This window comes from Gobius niger, assembly GCF_951799975.1.
Source record: "Gobius niger genome assembly, chromosome: 5".
In the NCBI taxonomy this organism is placed as follows: domain Eukaryota; kingdom Metazoa; phylum Chordata; class Actinopteri; order Gobiiformes; family Gobiidae; genus Gobius; species Gobius niger.
The window spans coordinates 13,916,504-13,937,675 of record NC_136856.1 but is presented as its reverse complement, the minus strand read 5'-3'; the positions used below and the strand labels follow the sequence as shown (position 1 = coordinate 13,937,675).

The window sequence follows — 21,172 nt, the reverse complement described above, 5'->3', positions numbered from 1 at the left end:
CAGGAAGAGCATGGGTTTAAGCCAAGAGCAGTTTAATCACAATAGAATCACCAGTGTTTATTAATTGGGTTGGGCTACTCTACCCATGTCTATGTGCTATAGAACTGATTCAGTAGCTTCATTTGGAAATTCATCTCTTGTTTTAGCGGTCACTTTTCAAAGAGTTACCAACATGTTTTGTATTGTCGTGAGTGATTATTATGACTTTTTGTTTGATGATATGGTAAAAGTTGCTGATAAGGGCCGCCCTCTGAACTGGGTTGTTTACTTTTTAGTACTTTTTCAGTACTTTTACTATGATAGAACAGTCCAGGGTGACATAGAGTTTACACAAATATCCTTCTTACTTGGACACAGGATTAAAGAGAAAAAAATATTAGTTACATTCAGTAGACACTTGTTCTTTACTATTCTTATCTTAGCAAGCATGCACTTTATAATACATTTATGCAATGGGACATTTTCTACTTAACAGTAAAATACTGCATTAAGATAAAGTACAAAGTGCTGACTGCATTTATGCACAACTAATGGTTCTGCTCAGAAATAAGATTATAAGATACTTTGGTGCACTCTGGTCATTCAGTTAACACAAAGAGGGCATAGAAATAGAATAACAAATGTAAGAATAAATGTACTGTATATGTATGGATTTCATTTCGCGTTTACACTCTGTAACCTTTTAAGACTCCAGTAATAGAGAAAAGGTTCACATGCACTAATCACAATAAAGGGACACGTGCATGGCATTAAGTACATTAGGGTGAACTGGAGGCCATCAATGACTATTTATGAGCAATAAAAAGACTGGCTATTGACAAGACGAGTCAGTTCACATTGTGTGTAATACCTTGAGTAGTCTGGTGTGCAGCTGCAGTGTGTACGCTGCCTCAGTGTAATTCTCACCCTCCAAATGAAGGTCACGCAACTTGTACAGGTACCTGAACACATAGCAGGTCATTAATATGCAACATAAACATGCGTCCACCAGAGGCCACTGTTAGGTAACTGTTCAGAAATCCTGCATAGACTGCCTAATGTCGTATTTGCATATTCCCAAATATTTGTAGTACATTTGGGTGCTACTTTCATTTATGCATGCGTAACAATGTCCGCGTATGCCCTTGATGGGTGGGTCAGTGCCTAACAAAATGCCACAGGCTTGATAATGCTTCATCAGCCTTACAAGGTTAAAACAGCAACCAGGGCTAAACAATAATAGCAACAAACGCTTATGTGGCCTCTCTGTCAAACAGCCGTACAACATAGCCACCGGGTCTGCTTTGATGACACAACAGAAAAGAAAAGATCCCAAATGTCTCAAACCAACAATTCTTTCACGTGTTCTTGCAATAGATAGGTCGATTGTTCCTTGTCGCTGAGATGAATGCTTATGATTCTCACTTTCTCAGCATTATCTTGTTTCATCTGTTTACTTCTATCCCTCGTCTTCCCTGCGGCATACAGCCACATTCACATTGTTATACTTTGCCTGGGGACAGAACTTTGACTCCACTGGCTATGTTAATCCAGGTGCTGTTCTCATATCAACAAAAATGAACTTCTATTCATTTGAAGTGGTGCAATGTTATGGCTGTAACGCCACAACTAAATATGCTACATAAATTGAAACCATTTATTACATTTGAGCTTTATTTACCAGTTACAGATATCAACTTTTGTGTATAGAGCACAGCATAGAGTCACCAAAACCGTATTCTTTTCTATTTAGTGTATCTCAGATATGTTAGATATGTTAGAGCCACCTGAATCAACTTGGCTTTCTAACCTCCGGAAGTTGTCTCTTGATGGTGCCCGGAGTTAGGACTGAACACAGTGACACTGGATTTCAGTTTAATGTAGCTAAAAATTGCCAGAAGATGCGAGACAGGCCACATCTTTGACAAAGTTTGATTCCAGGCTGAAATTGTCACATGGCAATTGAAATTGAACTTTTCATTTTTAATTTAATTTTACAATGATGACCTAGCTTTTTTTTTTCATACAATCTTTTTCTGTATATACTACGTTGAACTACTTTGTGCTTTCAAGGAAAATGGCCTTGGTCAGTATTTATCCAAGTGGTCCATGGAAGCCCCATTGGGCACACATAAGCAGTATGTGACAGGTGAAATTAATACTGGCTCTTCAGAATAATGTCAATAAAATCTAATAAAACATATGTGTCATGGTAGACAGGTGAATTTGATACTGATCTGCTGCATCTGCAAAAGTCACCGCTATGATGTGACTCTGTTGACACAAAGCCTCCAGTAATTCAAGCGTGAAAGACAGAGTTTGAGGTAAGGATTAGGTTTAGTTTAATTAATGTTCAAACTTAGTGTTTATTTAAACTTTGCACACTGAGCTGAGAAATTACACCCGTACCAAACATATAATTCACTGTGTGGCTTTGAAGTTACGGATTCACCTAAGACACACACAGCTAATTGTATCTATAAACCAGCACAAGCCATGGATCAGAAGACTTCCCTGAGTCGCTCTCTCTCTTACTTGAAACTAAATGTCTCACCACCTCTCTCTCTCCCTGACTTCCATCACGCCGGCTTCCCCCTGCTCTCCCTCCAGTCAGACCACGAGCTGATCCTCGGGATTTGGACATTAATTCAGTGAGACTAGTATAATCCCTTGTCAGATTATGAAGCGCACGCACTCACTCACACACAAAAAAGAAATACACGTCTGTTACTCACACATTACTGCATCTATGCATATAAAGAAGTGCTGCAGTAGTAGCAGGTAAAGGTCAGCAGTACAATACCTGATGTACATCCCCTCTCGATTGATATCCTTGTAAAAGTTCTGCAAGATCGAAAAAAACAAAAAAACAATTAGTATGTATGTGCTTGAAGATAATGAGTTACAATATCAGAGAGGCAGAATACTTGTGCGATCTGGAGCAGCACTAAATGTCTACGAAGCATTACAGACTGCAGCACAAATAAACAGGAATACGATAAAGTTGTTTAGTGCCAACTGCATTGCTTTATAGTGTCTCCCACAACACACGTCTACATTAAACCACAGTATGTGCAAGAGCTGGTGGAAATCTGTAAAATCTTTAAGTATGTGGAGAAAGTGTTCAGCAGTGGTAGATGTGGACATATAATTAGCAGGTTTCGCATAATTAGTTTAAGGCAGTACTTCAGGGTGAAGTGTAAACAAAGAGGAGATACTGATAGGCCTAACTTCTGCCTACTGAAGGGGTATAAAGGCCCACTTTGCATCCAAGAAGAACACAAGAACAGAGGATTCTTGATTGAAAGGAGAACAGATGACTATTTGTACAAACCAATGAATGAATTAATAGCAATAATTAGAGTGATTAATAACTGTATATGTGGTACAATCACATTAGTATAGACATAACTAAAAACTAGTAAAATAGTTTCTAGAGTGCTATAGCTTCCAACCTGTTTTTTATTTTATTTTACTTTATTTTATTTTGACAGCAAAATCGTTTGGTTGCAGTGAGTGTGGTGGAAAGTTGAAAAGCAATGATTCAACTATTGCTGGAGCGCTGAAGTTTTCTGAGAGTATAACATTTTTACTACTGAACTGCAGTACTTCTCCCACATCTACAGGGAGGTTCCTTTTGAAATAATGGAACAGTTTGATATTGAATGGAAAGTGAGTGGATGCAACGCCCTGATTTGTTTATGCAAAGGTCAAAGCCAAAATTGCTTGCTCCGTTGCATTCAAACTGCAGTTATGTATTTTCACACTGAGGGGCCCATCCAGATGAATGTCAGATGTTTTGGCTCAGTGGTGTCTCACAGCAGTTGGTTTGACAGATCATTGATAGCTATGAGGAGAATCCAACTACACGGTGTCTTCAGAAAATAACACCGAAGCACCCCCAGTCCCCCACTGTTCAATGCAATATTTAGAATCAGATACCTATTTTCAATTCTTATGAGGCAGAAGATGCAATATTTGGCCGCACCTCCAGGAATCGTTCTTTAAAGATCATACAAGCAAAAATGTGTCCTTTGCAAAAGTTCTATCATACCAATGTACTCATTTATGATGTTAACTTGCCCACTCCCTGAAAAGCTTACTTTTAGCCATATTCCAAATAAACATCCTGGTTCCTCATGGGGATGAATTTATTTATAAGCATGTGTCATAGTTTTCAGGCAGTAAAGTGGTTCATGGTAATGCTAACAACTCCTAGCCTGCTAGCCGCTAATCAGCATCACATCCGGGTATGCAATAGACAGCTAAATATACTTCATAATTAACCAAATGAATGTGTTTCATGGATAAATCCCAGATTTTGAAGGATATAACATGATGATTATTCTAAAATGCATTTGCTCTGGTTTGCGTAAACTTATCAGGGAATAATGCTTCTTTGTTGCTCACATTTTCTAACATGTCCTTGAAAGAAATGTGTGCTTACATACATCGACCAATCATATAAATAGAATAGTAGTTATATGTGTTGGTAAGTATTACTGTGTGGCACTGGCGAAGGAAAACAAATGGCAAATCTTGTTTGTATGAGGATTTCCTCGGTGAGGCGAGTTCAGAGGTTGCATGGATAAGAGAGGTGAACTAGAGCCCGACTGGAGGAGATTTTCTTTTCAGCCGACCAAAAAAATGAAAGAGAATAAGTAATGCATAACAGCCCCAGGGCAAACTAAACACCTCCACAAATGTACGAGCCGGAGTCTTAAAACCTAGAGGCGAGAAAGAACACAATAAGGATCTGAAATGCACGCTTCTATATTTATCATTTTAATTGCAATTGCCCCTGTGGCGAGACCAAACTTCCTACATACCAAAGCCAGTGACGAGTACATTTACTCAAGTAAATGTAGGCAATACTTTTACTTGAGTAAATGTACTGCTTACATTTACTCAAGCATCTACCGCTGAAAAAGTAGTACAGTAGTAGTAGTAGTAGTAAAAGTAGTAGCATGGTTTATTGTCCCCATATAGGAAAAATGTGTCCTCTGCATGTGGCCCATCCTTAAGGTGCAGAGGGCAACTGAAGTGCAGTGGTCAGGACCCCTGTCCATGTCCTGAGCTCAGGTACAACATGGTTAAATTCACCTAAAGGAGGATTAACCCATTGTGCATGTTTTGGGTAATGTGGGAAAACAGGGCACCCAGTGAAAACTCTCAGACGTAGGGAGAACTTGCAAAGTCCACATAAAAAAGGCCCCCATGGTAAAGGAAAAAGGGACTTTCTTGATGTGAGGAAGGAGCAACACTCGAGATCGAGAGTGTGTGGTAAGTAGTTGGTATAAGAATAACAGTTGTAGTCATGATATTAGTTGCAGTGGCAGTACAAAAGCGGTGGATAATCAAGATGCCATTTGAAGCTGCAGTTAAAAAGGGGAAAACAAGCGTCTGGCAAAAAGGTTTCATTACTGAACCCCAAGGCATTGTGGGTGAGAATCAGATTATGAGATCACATAAAAGAGGCATGTGGAACAGACATGGGCTGATGCAAACGTCTGCAAACAGTCAGAAAGCAAAACGGGAGACCAATCCGCTGTTTTCCATTAGATCAGTCATCAGAAGCACTAAATGAAAAGAAGCAATACAAAGGACGTGAATCCGAACCAACTCTGAGGAAAGCACTCTTCAATCGGCCGCTTTGGTGCGGATGAAATATTGACTCGAATTATCCATTAATAATGAAGGTGATGTGAATCTGTCTACAGGACTGGGAAATGCTTCTGACGCCGCAAAGGTGTCCAGATTAAAAGCAATTCCAAGAAAATCAATGTAATGAAGGAGTAAAAGTTTAGGATACACAGGAGATTAAAAAAAAAAACATCAACAACCGCAGGCTAATAAACAAGAATGTTGTGGAGAAGAGGAATGATTTCAGAAGTATGGAGCTTGGGGATTGCAAAACGGCTAAGATTTGCAGTACATTTCATAATAATAAAACATTCTACATTTTAAGATATAAAATAATGGCGTTACTGTTTACATAAAACTATTTTGGACAGTGAGTTCGATGCATTAACCAGTAGTGACCAAGTGTTCTGCCGAAATGTGCACACTTGTCGGGGTTTGCATCCCCTCAAGCAAAACAACCGCTCCGAGACATGCGAGAGCAAGATGCTCCCTTTTCTTTCTCTAAATCCCTGAACTGTCACTTAGTTCAGCAGCCTTATTGTTACATTTTCCTGCTTATTTACTAATATTACAACTTGAATATTTTTGATTATTTATGAAAGAGAAATGCATGCTCTAGATCAGTGGTAGGCAAGGTCAGGCCCGGGGGCCAAATCCGGCCCTCCATCATCAAACCTCTGGCCCTCAAGATGATATTGAGAAATGACATTTTAGAAATCATAGATCAAATGCTTGCTAAAGTCCTCAAAAATGTGAAATAATACTGTCAATTTCTTTAAAATGTCTTAGCAAACACCAAATTAAGCCATATATGATGTACAACACTGGTGTAGCGTGTGAAGGTTCGCCTATTGCCTTTCGCCATTGTTAACGCATTCCAGCAGCTCAACCCCCACTCCAAAACTCCTAGGCCATTTTATGACTTTTGGGATGTCGTCACTTCCTGTCTTGTGAATGGCTGATAAGATCGAATACGGTTCAGGACAAAATTAAGACTGTGACGATCTATCCTTTAACCGTCACAACCAGAGATGAGAACTCTTTATTGACCTTCGAATTGGACTAAAGACTGAATCTCAAACATCCGATTTGAGTAATAAGCCAATTCTTTAATTCATGGACAGTGAGAATGAACTCAACCGATCTGTTCTAATGATGAATTCTTCCCCAGGTCAAAAAGATGCAATGTACATACATACTGTTCGAAATGTTGGAATGCATTTAGAAAGTTTGTGAAGTTGTTAATGTGTTTTATCGCAATAGGAATGTATTTCCCTAATTTTCTCTCTAGTAGATCTGCCTTCCTCCCATCCCCTGGCGTCCCGGTCATATCGAGTTACGGACTGAATCGATTGGTCGAATCCACGGAGAAAAAGGGGCCGCCCCCTTGGTATAAAGGAAGGAGAAATAGCCAGAAACTGCCCTTACTCTTGCTCTTCTTTTTAAAACGCGCTTCTGAGAGGGTTGGAGAAGGAGAGACGGCAGGATGACATCCCCCGCTGAACTCTGACCTCTCCTTTGTCTCAGATGGACCACAAGAACTTTAAGTTTGAGCCCGTCGTTTGACGTGATTTGTAACTACCAGTTACTTCTTTTAAGAACATTTGCATTTTTCCTACAAGACAACAACATTTTTGATCGCTGAGCTTTCAGCGAAACCAATTTGAGTCTAGCTGGTCAATCCAAACCCCAAGGCCCCGAGGAGCTGGAGAGAGAGACCCCAGCCGCGCCTGCATCAGCTGAGATAGCCATCCGAGAGAAACCACAACCACAGGCCGTCGACACCAGGACTTTGGAAGCCGGACCACAGTTGGAGTGGAAAGCCTTTCTCTCACGGTCGTAAGCGCATCTCATAGACCTGGCTCAATAAGACTCACATAACCTCTAACCACCTTACTGACTTTCAGATACAATTTTAGAACATTTTATCTGATTATTCATCCTGTTAGGGTTCCAAGTTATTCTGTTTGCACTTTAATATTTAATGCCGTCTGTTAATTGATTTTGATCATTAAACCTCCATAAACCACAGTTTGCTTTGGTAATGTCTGTGTTTACTATTTCAGAATAAGGGTCCATGTGTACGTCCAAGACCTCATTTCCTTCAGATAAATCTGTAGTTTAGCCTCCTATTCTTACTTTTATTTTGTTCGCTTTTCGAACTGGTGCCCCGTTAAATTTTAAGGCTAATCTACAACCTATTAATTAATTAATATACAAATTAATTGATTAATAAACCCTCATACCCTACACTGGCATTTGATGAAAGTAGTACTTTACTTTGGGCAACTATTGGGGGGTTCAGGCCTTAGCCTTTTGATGATGACGAAAAACGGCCCTTCGCAAAGCAAACTTGCCTATCCCTGCACTAGATGTAAAGGTGTGCGGCATAAAGAGTCCATAATATAAGTTGTATTGGTAATATCATGAAGCTATTTTGATACGTAGGCTAAATCCAACATAGGCTAAACATGTACGACAGAAATCATAAGCTTCATGCGATATATACATTTACAGCTGGAGAAAATAAAGCTCATGTAGTTAACTAGCAGGATGCCCGTTTCCAGCCTCTACTACGTTTGCAACTGAAAGCGGCGAGGCCCAGTAACCCCAGGGAGATCCCTAATCTACTTGACACCCAGCAAGGACATTTCAGCCAGTTCATTGGTATGCCATTTTCAAGATGGAGGGACGTACCAGGAGATTGACAGTGCAGCTCATGCGGTTGTTGCGGCTGTCATCGCTCATCACAGTGCGGTAGTCCAGGAGACGGATGAGGAGTCCCTTCACCAAAGCAACAAAGTGCTGCACTTGGGGCCGGAGCGTGGGCTTCTCTGCTGCACAGTCCAGTAAGCTGACAGACACAGAAATGGAGGTTAATTGTCTGTAGCGGTGCACTGAATCTGTACAGTGACATCTTAATATAATAAAAACAATAAAGCTTGAGTATATAAAAGGAAAACTAGGCCACGTTGTTGATATGCTGTAGTTGACTCACATAGATTCCAGCAGTTGCATGTAGCGCTCATCACCGCCTCCTCCCTCCACTTCGTGATCAAGCTTCTGGATAATCTCGTTCTCAAACTAAGACAAAATAAAAAGAAGAACACACGGAAAAATGGAAATAAATGCATTGACGAAGAAGCAGCTCTCAGTAAGACAACAGCACAGTGTCACAAAGTTAAAAAAAACTAGACTGGATTAGATCAAAATTGCATAAAATGGAATACAACCACATCCTATTTTCTTAGTTTATACTGTATGTGTGATCCTTGTCTGTAAATGCTTTGGGCTAATGATCTTTTCTTATGTTTAGACCTTGCAGAAGTTTCCACAGTGCTCGTGTTCACAGGTGATCATGTCAAAGAAGATGGGGATTGTAGCTTTTCTCAGGTCCTCCTCTGGGATCAGCGTCATTTCCAGAATAGGACCAACCATGTCGGGGATGAAGCAGATCTTATGGGTGCCTAAAAAGCAGGAGGGGGGGGGGGGATATGCTTCAATTAAATCATCCAGGTCATTGCACAAGACCGGGGGTTACCACGGCAAAGATCAGAAGAACTTGCGCCCAGATACAAACAAAAAATTATCACTTCAGTAGTTGGTGCTTAATCCCTTAACCCCCACCATAACCCAGCACATTTTCCTCCAGTTTTACCCAAATCTAAGAGCTTCTCAACTGGAGCTTACACCAAATGCAGCAGTGAAACGTCTCATTTCAAAGTTAAGACCTACAAAACTCACCTTCCTTGTTTTTGTTATCACGTTTTAGTCATTTTGGTCATGCTTTTATCACATTTTTATCACATTTTCGTTGTTTTTGTTATTTTTTTGGTAAAATTTTTGCCACGTTTTCAGTGTTTTTTTGCTTGTTGTTGTTTGGACATGTTTTACGGTTTTTCGTTGTTTTTTTGTCACTTTTGTGTCATGTTTTTCACATATTTGTGTTGCTTTTTAGTCATGTTTTCAGTGTTTTTTGCTGCGTTTTTTGCCAATTTTTTGTCACATTTTCATTGCTTCATTGTAAAAAAAATACGCCACATTTTTTTCACTTTTTTGTAGTTTTTTTGTCACTTTTTTATCACATATTTGTTATTTTTTTGTCACATATTTATCATGTTTTTATCCCATTTTCGTTCCTTTTTTGGCATGTTTTTGTCAGGTCTTCATTGCTTTGCTTTTTTGTGTGCTTTTTTTAAATTTTTGCGTGTGTGTGTGTGATGTAACTGTGATCAAGCCACAAAAATGTGACCAAAACATCTATTTCTGGATAATAAAGTTTCATACCAAGTTTATACCACATGTCTCGGATAGCAAAGCCTATCAGCAGTCTCATATCCCCGTACCTGAGGAAAAAAGAAAAGGTGATGCAGGAGAGGAAGTCGATACTTATTTCCATTGTGAGAAAATGTTCGACCCGGTGAGACGGATAACGCTGCAGTAATCCACCCCAACATGGGCTCAAGTGAATGTTTATCTGCATGAACACAGGCCTTTAATAGGCAGTGGGCGTGTAACTGATGCAGACCTCAAAATAGATCATCAATCACCGAGTGTTTCATTAGAGCACGACGAGTAGGTGTGGTAAATATAAGCAAATTATATAGGACTCTGAATCTCACTTCACCAGAATCTTGTTCCTCTTGGTGGGAGAGAAGTGCTGAAGCTGCAACGACTCCTGGGTAATAAATGCCACGGCCAAGTGGAAGTAGTTATTCCAGAGCTAGAACGGGAAGCAAAAGTGAGACGGGGTGGACTTGCTGAGAGATACACTCAGACTGCAAACATGTGGGGAAAAATAGAGGGAACTGACCTGCACTTCAAAGCTGTTATCATTGAGGAACTTTTGGTTCATGGTGTCTGCGTAGATGTTGATGGCTCTCAGAAAGACCCTGAAGAAGAAAGTACATACCTTACATGCATTTTATGAAACAACACACAGTAAACTTTTGGAGTTTGATGCTGAACACTTTATCGCAACTACTACATATACTATTTAGCATTTGCCACGCATATTTATCAAGCATTTCCCAAGCTTTCCTATAAGCACTTAACCTTTTAACTCTCACCTTAACCAAGTGCATTTTCTCCACTTTACTCAAATCTAAAAGCTTCTCGAGTGGAGCTTACAGCAAATAGGCCAGTGTAGTGCCTCGTTTGAAAGCTAAGACCTACAAAACTCATCTTTCCTCGAGCCATTGCCATGTTTCGTCGCTTTTCTTTATCACTTTTTTATGCTGTGTTGCTGCATTTTCATCACATTTTTGTCACATTTTCAACCTTGTTATTGTCACTATTTTGACGCTTTTTTAAGAAGCTTTTAGGTCTGGATAATGCCAACTGTAGAAAATGTGCTCAGTTCGGGTGGGGGTTAAGAGGTTAAATAGGTGTTGCATCTGCTGCGGTAATAACACGGTGCACCATTCCTGTGTCAGGTTTAGGTTCAGGTTCAAGCACATTTCCACAATGGTCTGTGTCTTGCTATTTTAGCCATTCTAAAGTAAAGTATAGGCATTTATATGATATATTGTACCTCTACCAGTATGGCGTACAAATTTTTGTGAGAAATATACAGATTTTCAGGAGGTATTATACCAACCAGGAAGACAAGACGCTTTGATTCAGTAAACTCCACCCCCTCTCCCCGAGTTGAAGCAGCCAATGCAACATTAGTAGTAGTAAATACCACAGCAATAAGTGAAGTTACTTCACAATGCAGTTATAAGGAGTTGCTTCATAAATGTCTAACACACACACGTTTTGATTCACTCACTGGCCGCTCCATCGGGTGTTTACATTATGGGACTCACGTTGTTATAAAAATTAATCCACTTTGGTTCTGGCCGAGGTTCACCAAACATCCATCAAGAGACAGTCACAGACAAACACTATTTTTGGCTGAATCCCGGAAAGAAATTCCAACTTCTGGTGAATGAACTCTTCTTTAGGAAGGTTGAATAAAGTCCTGCCCCTCTCGCACTTTTCTCCGTGACATTATCGTTAAGAGACGCTCAGGGTGTGTTTGTTTTCTTCACAGGGGCAGCGAGAACACCTCCGGCACTTCCTTTTACATTTTTTTTTTTTTTTTCGCATTAATATCAAGCAGTAAGGCATTACATTACAGACGTCGGGCTCTTCCTGTTTGCCACCATGACGTAAAAAACGAGTGGAACAAGTCAGTGGTGACAGTCAGTGGAGAGGGCGGAGCAGCTGCTCAGAGAGCAGGATTCAGGGGGATTGCTGAGAACTGCGTGAATGAAGCCAAAAAACACTCTAGGGATTTTTTGAAAAGGAAAAAGCATTAACTAACTTTGAAAAAGGGTTTGGATAACTTGTCTTAATGATGTAGGGCCACCACTCTTATTGTGCTGATAAATGCTAAACAAACGATGAGCAATACTTTTTTAAATGTTTTACAAAAGATTAATTAAGTATTGCTTTCAAAATGCAGCATAAATCGGAACACAGTCAGGCTATTATATTATTAAGTACTTTCTAAATGTCTTTGGCCTCATTTGTACAACCAAAAAAGTGTTTGTTTGTTTTTTAACTAAAGAAAATCACCAGGCATAGCAATTAGCCACTTTTAAGGGTGCACTCCGCCTGTGTGTGATCAGATAAAAGACAGGAATAGAAATAATGTAAGAGAAAATACAACATTAAAGCATGTATCACATAAATAAAAACCCCGAAAATTTAACTACCTCCAAAACCTACTGTATATTTTCACACATCCCCAGAAACGATGGATCGGAGTTACATCAGGCTGTGAAAAAGTGAGATGAAAAGGCACCTGTACTCAGCGATGCAACATATTTGTTTTGTGAGATTATACTTTTGTTTCCAGGGCTGCTATTGCGCGCACAGCCCTTGCATTTCTTCAGATTCAAAACTTCTGTCAGAATGATAGATCAAGACTGCACCTCAACACACATTATTAAAGGTATACTGGGGAGTTGTGACTTTTGCATTTCCGTCGCTAAGTGGCACACCTCAGCACAATTGCTTTCGGGCCCACACCGCTATCTATCTGTCATCATTACCCACACAGTCCCATCGCTTTTGCCTGCTGCCACAAGCTTGTTTTTTTTTACATGAGGCTTTCTCTTAGCAACATTTATATTTGTCGTCACTCTCATTTGCTGCCATCTTTCCTGCTTTGTGACACGAACATCCTCTGGTAGCACTTGGTTCTTAAAGCAATAATAACAATAATGCCTTGATACTTATATGCATGTGTTTGACTGAGTGATTGATGGTGGTCGGAGGGGCCATTGGCACAGATTGGCAACCATGTCTCTGTCAGTTAGCCCCAATAGCAACTTACAACTGAATATGAGCGAGTGAATCAAAAGCCAGTACAATAAACTATAAGATACGTCCAAAAAAACAACAACAAAAAAACTAATAGAGGAGGAGAAAAGGTGTTTTCACTTAGAAAAGCATGCATTGATTTTTTTTTTCAATGGCACTTGTTTTGTTTCTGCAATAGAACTCTTCATCTGTCCTACACCTGGGCACAGAGCAGCTCCTCTCCATTGTTATTTCTCAGCTGCCTAAAATATTCTGTTTCATTTTGGTCTTTGGTTTTAGCTCATTCAATTAAAGTACTGACTCCATGACTATTTACTGTTGTTCCATGAACAAGGATTGGGAAGTTGAAATCATCCTTTGCTCATTTGAAACCACAGAAGTACAACATTTTCAATTACTTTAACACATTCAAAGTCTCACACCACAACACTCCGTCAGCTCTTTCAGTGGTAGCTTTGATTTGCCCTCTCCTTCTTATTCCTCTTGAGTATTTTTGTAGATAAACCAGTCACAGCCAGTCTCCAAAGCAATTTCAAAATATCAATGCTTTCTGGGCCATAAATAAGGTGCAGTGGGACGCCTGCAGCACCCCTGGGAGCAGTGAGGTTCAGAGACCGGCCTGTACCTGTTCTGGACCATGATCATAGCCATCCAATCAGACGGATACACGTGTTTTCGAATCAGTTCTTTGAAGAGCAGAAATGACTCCATCAGGAAGTCCTGTGTGTAAAATGACAACAACAAAATTGTTATAACATTGTCCACAAACCAAATTCAAATCAAGTTGATGCCCTGTGGAAAATTAAACTCAAAATGAGATGCAAGAGTGTGCTAATGCAAAGTATATTTTATTCTGATATCACATTTACAGCAAATCAACTCCTGGCAAGCGCTGGTGTTGTTCTCTAACTGCTTTGGCTGCCACTGATCCATGCAGTGATTTTGAGCAGAGAATAATTTGGTTTTAATGAAGTGTCACAGCCATCACAAGCATCACAAATGTACATAAATCAATAGAAGTTTTTACATAAACATGTTTTGTTCCTTATTACCCCTATTGGACTGTGATAATGGCAATTCCACATCTACACCAAACGTTTTTGCAACATCTGGTACTACTTCGATTTTAGTGAGATTTAAAGACATTTAACCAAAAAAGAAGCGAGTTAAAGAGAAATGGCTGTTGCAGGCACAAACTCTTTCCTAACTTTCATGACTAATTCATAACATCGGGACGCTACGTTTTACACCACTCCGGGACCAGACCGGCATAGTAATGTTTACTAGCCTGGATCAGACTAATTGTTTTAAGATCGGGGGGAAGAGCACAAGAATTCTCCTTTTTTCCACTAAGGTGTAGCAACACCACAAGGGACAAAAAAAGGTTTGAAAACCAGTTAAATAAAATGCAGGGCCTTTAATTGAGTCATTCTGTTTATATAACAATACTGCATTTTTACATAACACACTGAGAAAAAGTATGGCTCTTACCACTAGATCTGAGTTCCGGGTGAAAGTCTCCAGATACGCAGAGTAGTGCTGGTCCTTCATTTGGCTCAGGATTGCTGTCATGCATGCCATCACTCTGGACTGTAAAAACATCGAAAGAACAATAAATGGTGAAGCACAGGTTGTATGCATGAAGCAACTAGTTGCTACAGGACGTTCTGCATAAAAGTCTACAAAGGCTTTTAATCTTCTTATTTAATTTTTCTCTGAGGGAGCCAATCCAGAGAAAGATAGATCCCCAGGCCACTTTGCAGCTCACAAATGTGTGACCAAATCTATGCAAGCCCCAGCAACAACATCATTATCACATCTTGCCTACAGGACCTGGACTGAAGAGCAGCTCTTTGAACAGAGGAAATTACCATGAGGTTATTTTTAAAGATGCTCCACACATTTATCAACAAGCTTTCGCAAACTGTGACTTACACAATTAACTAAATTAAAATAAACAGAGACAACGGGATGAATGCTCTGGCAGTGGCCACAGTTGGATGATGCACCGTTTTGCATAATTTCTACTTCCTTAGTTAAACAAACATTTCAAACATTTGTTGTTACTAAATTACAGATAGGAGTACAAATGAGCGTGTGTTTTTTTTCTAAATGCTGCTTTTCCTGAACGAGCTGATATATTAAAAAAACAAAACATGTGCATTTTTTGTTACAAGCTCAAAATAAACCGCACAAAAAGCAGTCTGTCTGATCATTTTCGATGAAAGCTTTAAACTAGTTTGATGTATGTCGTCATAATATATACTTCAAGTTAAAAAAAATCTGTTGTTTTATAGGGTACAGTGTAATTTTCAAACAAGAAAAACACTTAAGTTGTGCACTATATGGTCAATGTTAGCTCAGTAAAGCATATTTAATGAAATACTCAGTAAAGGCCAGGGGTTGTGACGCAAAAAGCTTGAACTTTGGTCAAGAAGATGAAAGAGAAAGTGAGATAGAGAGGAGAGAGGAAAACAGCAGGCACAGCCATGACTGAGAAAATCAGATCTTGGATTGGGTAAGCAACTTTAAAGAGAAGTTGCAGCTAAGCACCGTAACTCACTGAACTGGATTAAGGAAAATCATTTGATGAAGCCAATGGACGCCAAGAGGAAATGAGGGCAACCTGGAGCTAGAAGGTCTACATCAAGCAATTGCCCCTTTACTTGTGCTTGGGGATAAAATTATAGATGTGGTATGAATAGACTATTGTAATTAAACATGCAATTATTGTTTTCCAAGTTTAAATAACAAATGCCTTTGCGAGAGCCTTGAGGCTATAGAGAGTAACACAAGACTTCCTGCCAATGCTTGTGTCACCAAGATATACATGTTATTATATATGTATGAATATAATACTATTATGGTTCATCAAAGCACAAACTTAGAGACAGAAAATTAAGAGGGATGATAATTGAAATTATAAATTATGGCATGCGCTGCAGTGGGGGCTTTATCTGCAGTCCTTGTTGTCTTTAGAGATCTTTTTTATGTTGTTAATAGCCGTGGTCCTCTGTGTAATTATGGCATATAATATTTTCAGTGTTTAAAAGGCTGAACCTCTCATGCAGCACTCTCAGCCTCGAACCGTTCAGCTTTCTGTCCCAGATAACTGTGTACCTGTTTATCAGTAAAAGCAAAAGGGGCACTCAACAAAACCCCCACTTCATTGCAGTGAAAATGTTCACAGGTTAAAACAGTAATGACATAAAGCATGGTAAAATGGGATAATGAGGAATAATGTATTTAGCCTTCCAGGGCTGTTGCCATTTTGTTTCTATTATATTTCTGTCGCTATTATTCTGGTGTACAGTTACACGTTTCCAGTAAGCACAACAACATGTAAACCTACTCTTAACATACAACTATAACAAGACTAAACCATGAGTAAAATCATAGAAAACAGAAAGGCATGGGTATCTATCCCATTACCACTGCTTCATCCATTGTAATTGGCCTCTGAGGACCTTCCTTCCTCCTTCAACACCCTGCACAACAAACACCTCCTAATAGGTCACATTCATTACCGTCACATCCACACACTTAGAGTGATTTTTTATTTATTCTTTTATCAGCAGAACCCACAAGATCATATTTGACATGTAAAAAGTCCTGACCAGAGCATGTTGGTGACAGACAGGGAGCCGAGAGCAGGTTCAGACCTCCGCCTTACGCAACACACAGCAGGAGATTAGTGACAGAGCAGGGCACAGATGCTGACGCGCGGTGGGATCACTCTCCCCTCATCCCCCCATCTCTGCCTCATATTCCCTCCATTCATCTGCTCATTCCATTATTACTCAGCTCAGTCATGTATTAAAAGCTCCCACTTTAGGACTTCAAATTCACTGACCTGACACAAAACACAGGGTCTGAATTTTACATTATGGGTGATAATCATTTCCACAGCGGAATATGGTAAAGCAAAGCGGTTTGACCCATGACAAAGGAGCAAAAGTGATCGATACACCTTAGCTAATAACAATGATAATGGATTCAATTTATATAGCCTTTTTCCTTGGCAGAGAGAAAGCTTTTCTCAACCCCATTATTCATTCACTCCACTGTCAGACTCCATGGGGGTGAGTTAAGTCAGTAGCCACAGTTGCCCTGAAGCATGACTGACAAAGTTGTGGAGAGTTGTGGAAGTCATACAGTGACAGACTCTCCATCCACCAAGACTGGTTTCTGGAAGTATTTCTACCCCTTTCTACCTATATTATGCCTAAGTCTGATATTACTATAATAAAATCTATAAAGGCTTACATAGAGACAGCATCAATTGCCATTGATGGAATTTAGCACAGAAAATATGATAACATGAATGTTCAAAAGCAGCATAGCTATGATTGAGATTGTGTAGGTGTACAGATGTTGTGCGGGGTCCAATTTAATTTCTTACATCCCAATTTTTCAAGCTTTTTAAGCCCATTTCTGAATCTGAATACTGTCATAGTAATATAAAAACAACAACTAACCTGCTATTTCACAATCAATAAAAAGGCTTTATGATTAGATGAGCGGCGCAAAAAGAGAATTAATTTCCCTAGAAGGATTAATAAAGTGTAACTTAACGAAACAATCTATTCATAATGTCTACTTTTACAAAATACTGAAGGTGGATGAAGCAAACTTAATTTCACAATTAGAAAAAGAGGCAACACTTTATTTTACACTACCTTGATACATATCTAACAAAATTTTGTACAGTGCAATCTGCTTTGTAACAATCTGCAATAACTACAGGCGCTCGTCATGTCATGAAAAGGTGCATTTATTTGTTAAAACCCCAAATAAAAAATCTGAGAAAATTTGAATATTTTAAAAATAGACAGTAAGGCAAAACCATCAAAATTATAACAAAGGCTTGACATATGTCACTTTGCATGTAATGACGCTATATCATGTATTCGTTTCACATTTTAAGTTGAATAACAAAAGTAAATGCACTTTTTCATGATATTCTAGTTATATGACGAGCACCTGTGCATACACAAAGGAATGATGTGTATTAGTAGATAGTAGTAAAAAACTGAAAGCAATGTAGAAATAGAAAACATCTTGTGTGTATTTCCAGCATGTATTCACCAAAGAACAGCCTGGGCACTAATCAGGCCAGCTCTTGACAAGATTGCACTGTGTTTACAAATGTTTTCATCTGTTAGCTTAAATGCATCCACAGGCTGCCAGGGACCACAGGGTGAGCGGGCACAGAATGAAGCGTCTAAAGAACTAACCAGCCCAATAAATGTTTTTCATCTACTGTAGGGGAAACATAATAACAGCCATCAATTCAAATAACACCACATCAGGGCATTCGTAGCCTCTCAGAGCTGTGCATCTAAAGCCAGCCCCAGTCAGTGCTCTGCCCCCCTCCCCTTCCTCCTCTCCTGTTCCCTTTTGTGGCTTTCCCCCAGGTGGTAAGTCATTACGGCGGCTCTCAACAGTGATTTTTCATCACTTTTTAAAAAAGGGCACGCATAGGAAAAACAGTGTTAGTGAAAGCCTGCAGAGTGTCACCGCGCCATTAGAGACATCCCTGACCCGCGCGATTCACTTGGGGCTGGAGGAGGAAGAGACAGAGAACGGCGGAGATGTAATTAAACTGGTTCAGCGTCTTCGGCTGCGTGTTTGAGAGAGACAAAGAAAGGCAGTGACAAGAGTATAATAGGCATCTCTGTGTCTTTAGAGCCATGGATGATAAGATTGGGAGTACAGAATTACATTTATTTTGGTTACTTGAATAATGAAAATGACTTTGGATTAATTTCTAGCTACTACATAAACAGTGAAGGGAAATTGAGAAAAGTTTTAAATGCGATTTACAAATGCTCATTGTTTACTGTTAAAGGGTCATCGTGCAACTTTTTATGTGGAAAAAGAACTTGATATTGTATGCATTGTGGGTATTTGACCTTGTATTGTAAAGCATGGCGCCTTTACTTTCCGTCACAGTGGTCTCTAGGACGCTCCAGGATCAATTGTTTGGAAGGTTTTCACTGCTGACAGACCCTCTCACCAGATGAAAACAATTGATCCTGGAGCGTTGTAGAGACCACCTTGATTAAAAGTAATCAATGTCAGTATGTCAGTCATACAGTTGCTGGATTACTACAAGGTCAAATACACACAAATATCAACTTTTGCTTTTCACATAAAAAGTTGCATAATGCACCTTTAGAGAAGAACTAAGTCACTTGTACTCCTTAATAAATCCTTTTCATAGTCCCTCTGGGAGTAATACAAGTGCTAATGGGATGATTGGGGGGTCTTTCATCTCCCCTTAGTGTCTCTGTCCAGAAACCACCCTTGCAGCTTCCCTGCCTCCGGGTCGGAGGCACAATACACACTAATAGAATCACGAAGTAGAAGCTAACGGGCTAATGGGCAAGGCTTTACAGACAAGTTTGAGTGAAAAAAATTATCTCCGTTGTGTAATTGGATGAACAATATCCCTCTCTTCCTTTGTCTTTTCTGTCCGTGTAGCATTTACTCTCACGGACAATTAATGAGTAAAAAGAAAAACGCAACATGCTATGACACCTGCATTGGCACTTATGGCCTCTAGGGGCCTCTAGTTCTGGTCAGTATTAATATACTTTTTTCTGTCTATACTAGATGCAGCACCCATTAATATACTAAAGTATATGAAGTAAAGTAATTCATTTCCATCCATCACCATGACTACCTTCATGTTTACTTCAGTAATTGCAACCCAAAACATGCACAATGTTAATCCGAAGTACTCTATGAACCCAGTTTAAGATCTGGAGATGGGACTTTGGCGCTACACCCCAACAACAATGACGCACTGGTCAAAAGCTGGCATCAAATTACCCCCACAAGGACCTTAAATATTGTGTGGAATTGCTGTTTGCCTTTTTGTTACTCTTGTCTGGAAGCTATATGTGTGTTAACAAGTGTGCATCATCAAACCGAACAAACTGCGTCGGCATTAGTGCTCAGACTAACAGCAAAGGGCACAGCCAGTGACCACAAAGATGAAGAAAACAAAACACAATGGGTCGCCGGGGAAATGCAAAGATGGGCGGTCAATATTTAAAACTATGCTATACTTTGGTGTGCTCTGGCCTCCATCCAACTATGCAAAGTACACACCTACCATTTGCTCGCTTTGTACCAGAGGTCATTGGAAACACAAGGCAAGGTGAGTCGACCACTTTGCATCGTCGTTTATTTCCAGCTATGGGGAAGTGCTGGAGGGACAGAGGCGTGCACCAAGCATCAAGGGACCACTCAGGGAACACAAAGTCTGAAGGCAATAATTCATTCACTGCGTACACACCAACCGGGCCCTGACAGGCGTAAGTCAAACCACTTATATAAGCACTCTGATGCTAACTCTATTTAGGTAATGCATATACTGTAGCTGAAGTTTACTATGTTTCTAAGATCTACTACGTATATTGACTTTCTATTCAAAATGACACCGCTCCTTCTTGAAACCATGATGACCATAAAAGGCATTGTGGCATTGAACGTGGGGAAAATTTCAATCATGACAGATGAGGAAATTAATTTATTGTGCGACACCAGCCGTGTGTGAAGACAAAGACCTGGGAACGAAACATAATTAGAACCTGGTGTCACACTGCGTTTAGGCACACTTTTGTTTTCAATCGTTTGTTTTTCCAACTTTAAAGTAAGTTTAAAAGAGGGAAGATGAGTCGGGGCCATTTTTTTTTCTTTAAAAAACTTCTTTCCTTTTAACTTTTCTCGTCTTTGATACAGCAATCAGCTCCTTGCTATTAGGTATTTATTTTTAGAATAAAGATCAGATGTCTTTCCTGACACCTTTTACCTTTATCTAGGTTTAATACAAACATGAAGATGAATTGTGATGTCCTTATGACTGTTTGTGGATGAGGATTTGGGATGAAATAGAGAAAAAGAATACAGGACGATGTCACTTCAGCCAGTGGGGTGAATGTATTGCAGACCCAGAGAGAGAGGCAGAGGCAATAGTGGCCACAAAGGCAAAGATATAAATAAAGTGACTGATAGGAGCTGGAGTGTGTGTGTGTGTGCGCGGTGGTGTCCTGGCGTGGCTCCCAGGAGCAGAGACTTCTGCTGCCAAAGTTTCGCAGGGTCTACCACCATGTCGGGTCAATGCTGACATGCACGGCAACCAGAGCATGTCGGGACTAAGAGATTTAAAATAAAAATATGGAGGGGAAAGATATTACATAAAAGTACTACAGAGAAATTACAGACA

At 39.7% G+C, this 21,172-nt stretch overlaps 1 protein-coding gene across 2 annotated transcripts in view; it reads right to left on the bottom strand.

Moving 5' to 3' along the window:
- Positions 1 to 21,172, bottom strand: part of dock2 (dedicator of cytokinesis 2) — a 92,168-nt gene that overhangs the window by 10,031 nt on the left and 60,965 nt on the right. For both annotated transcript variants that reach the window (XM_079557362.1, XM_079557361.1), the window contains exons 27-36: positions 14,428 to 14,526; positions 13,562 to 13,656; positions 10,436 to 10,514; positions 10,245 to 10,345; positions 9,910 to 9,968; positions 8,941 to 9,089; positions 8,621 to 8,706; positions 8,320 to 8,476; positions 2,783 to 2,823; positions 851 to 941 (exon numbers count right to left, since the gene is read on the bottom strand). In XM_079557362.1, the coding sequence (XP_079413488.1) occupies positions 851 to 941; positions 2,783 to 2,823; positions 8,320 to 8,476; positions 8,621 to 8,706; positions 8,941 to 9,089; positions 9,910 to 9,968; positions 10,245 to 10,345; positions 10,436 to 10,514; positions 13,562 to 13,656; positions 14,428 to 14,526 (957 nt within the window). The remainder of the gene's footprint in view (positions 1 to 850; positions 942 to 2,782; positions 2,824 to 8,319; positions 8,477 to 8,620; positions 8,707 to 8,940; positions 9,090 to 9,909; positions 9,969 to 10,244; positions 10,346 to 10,435; positions 10,515 to 13,561; positions 13,657 to 14,427; positions 14,527 to 21,172) is intronic.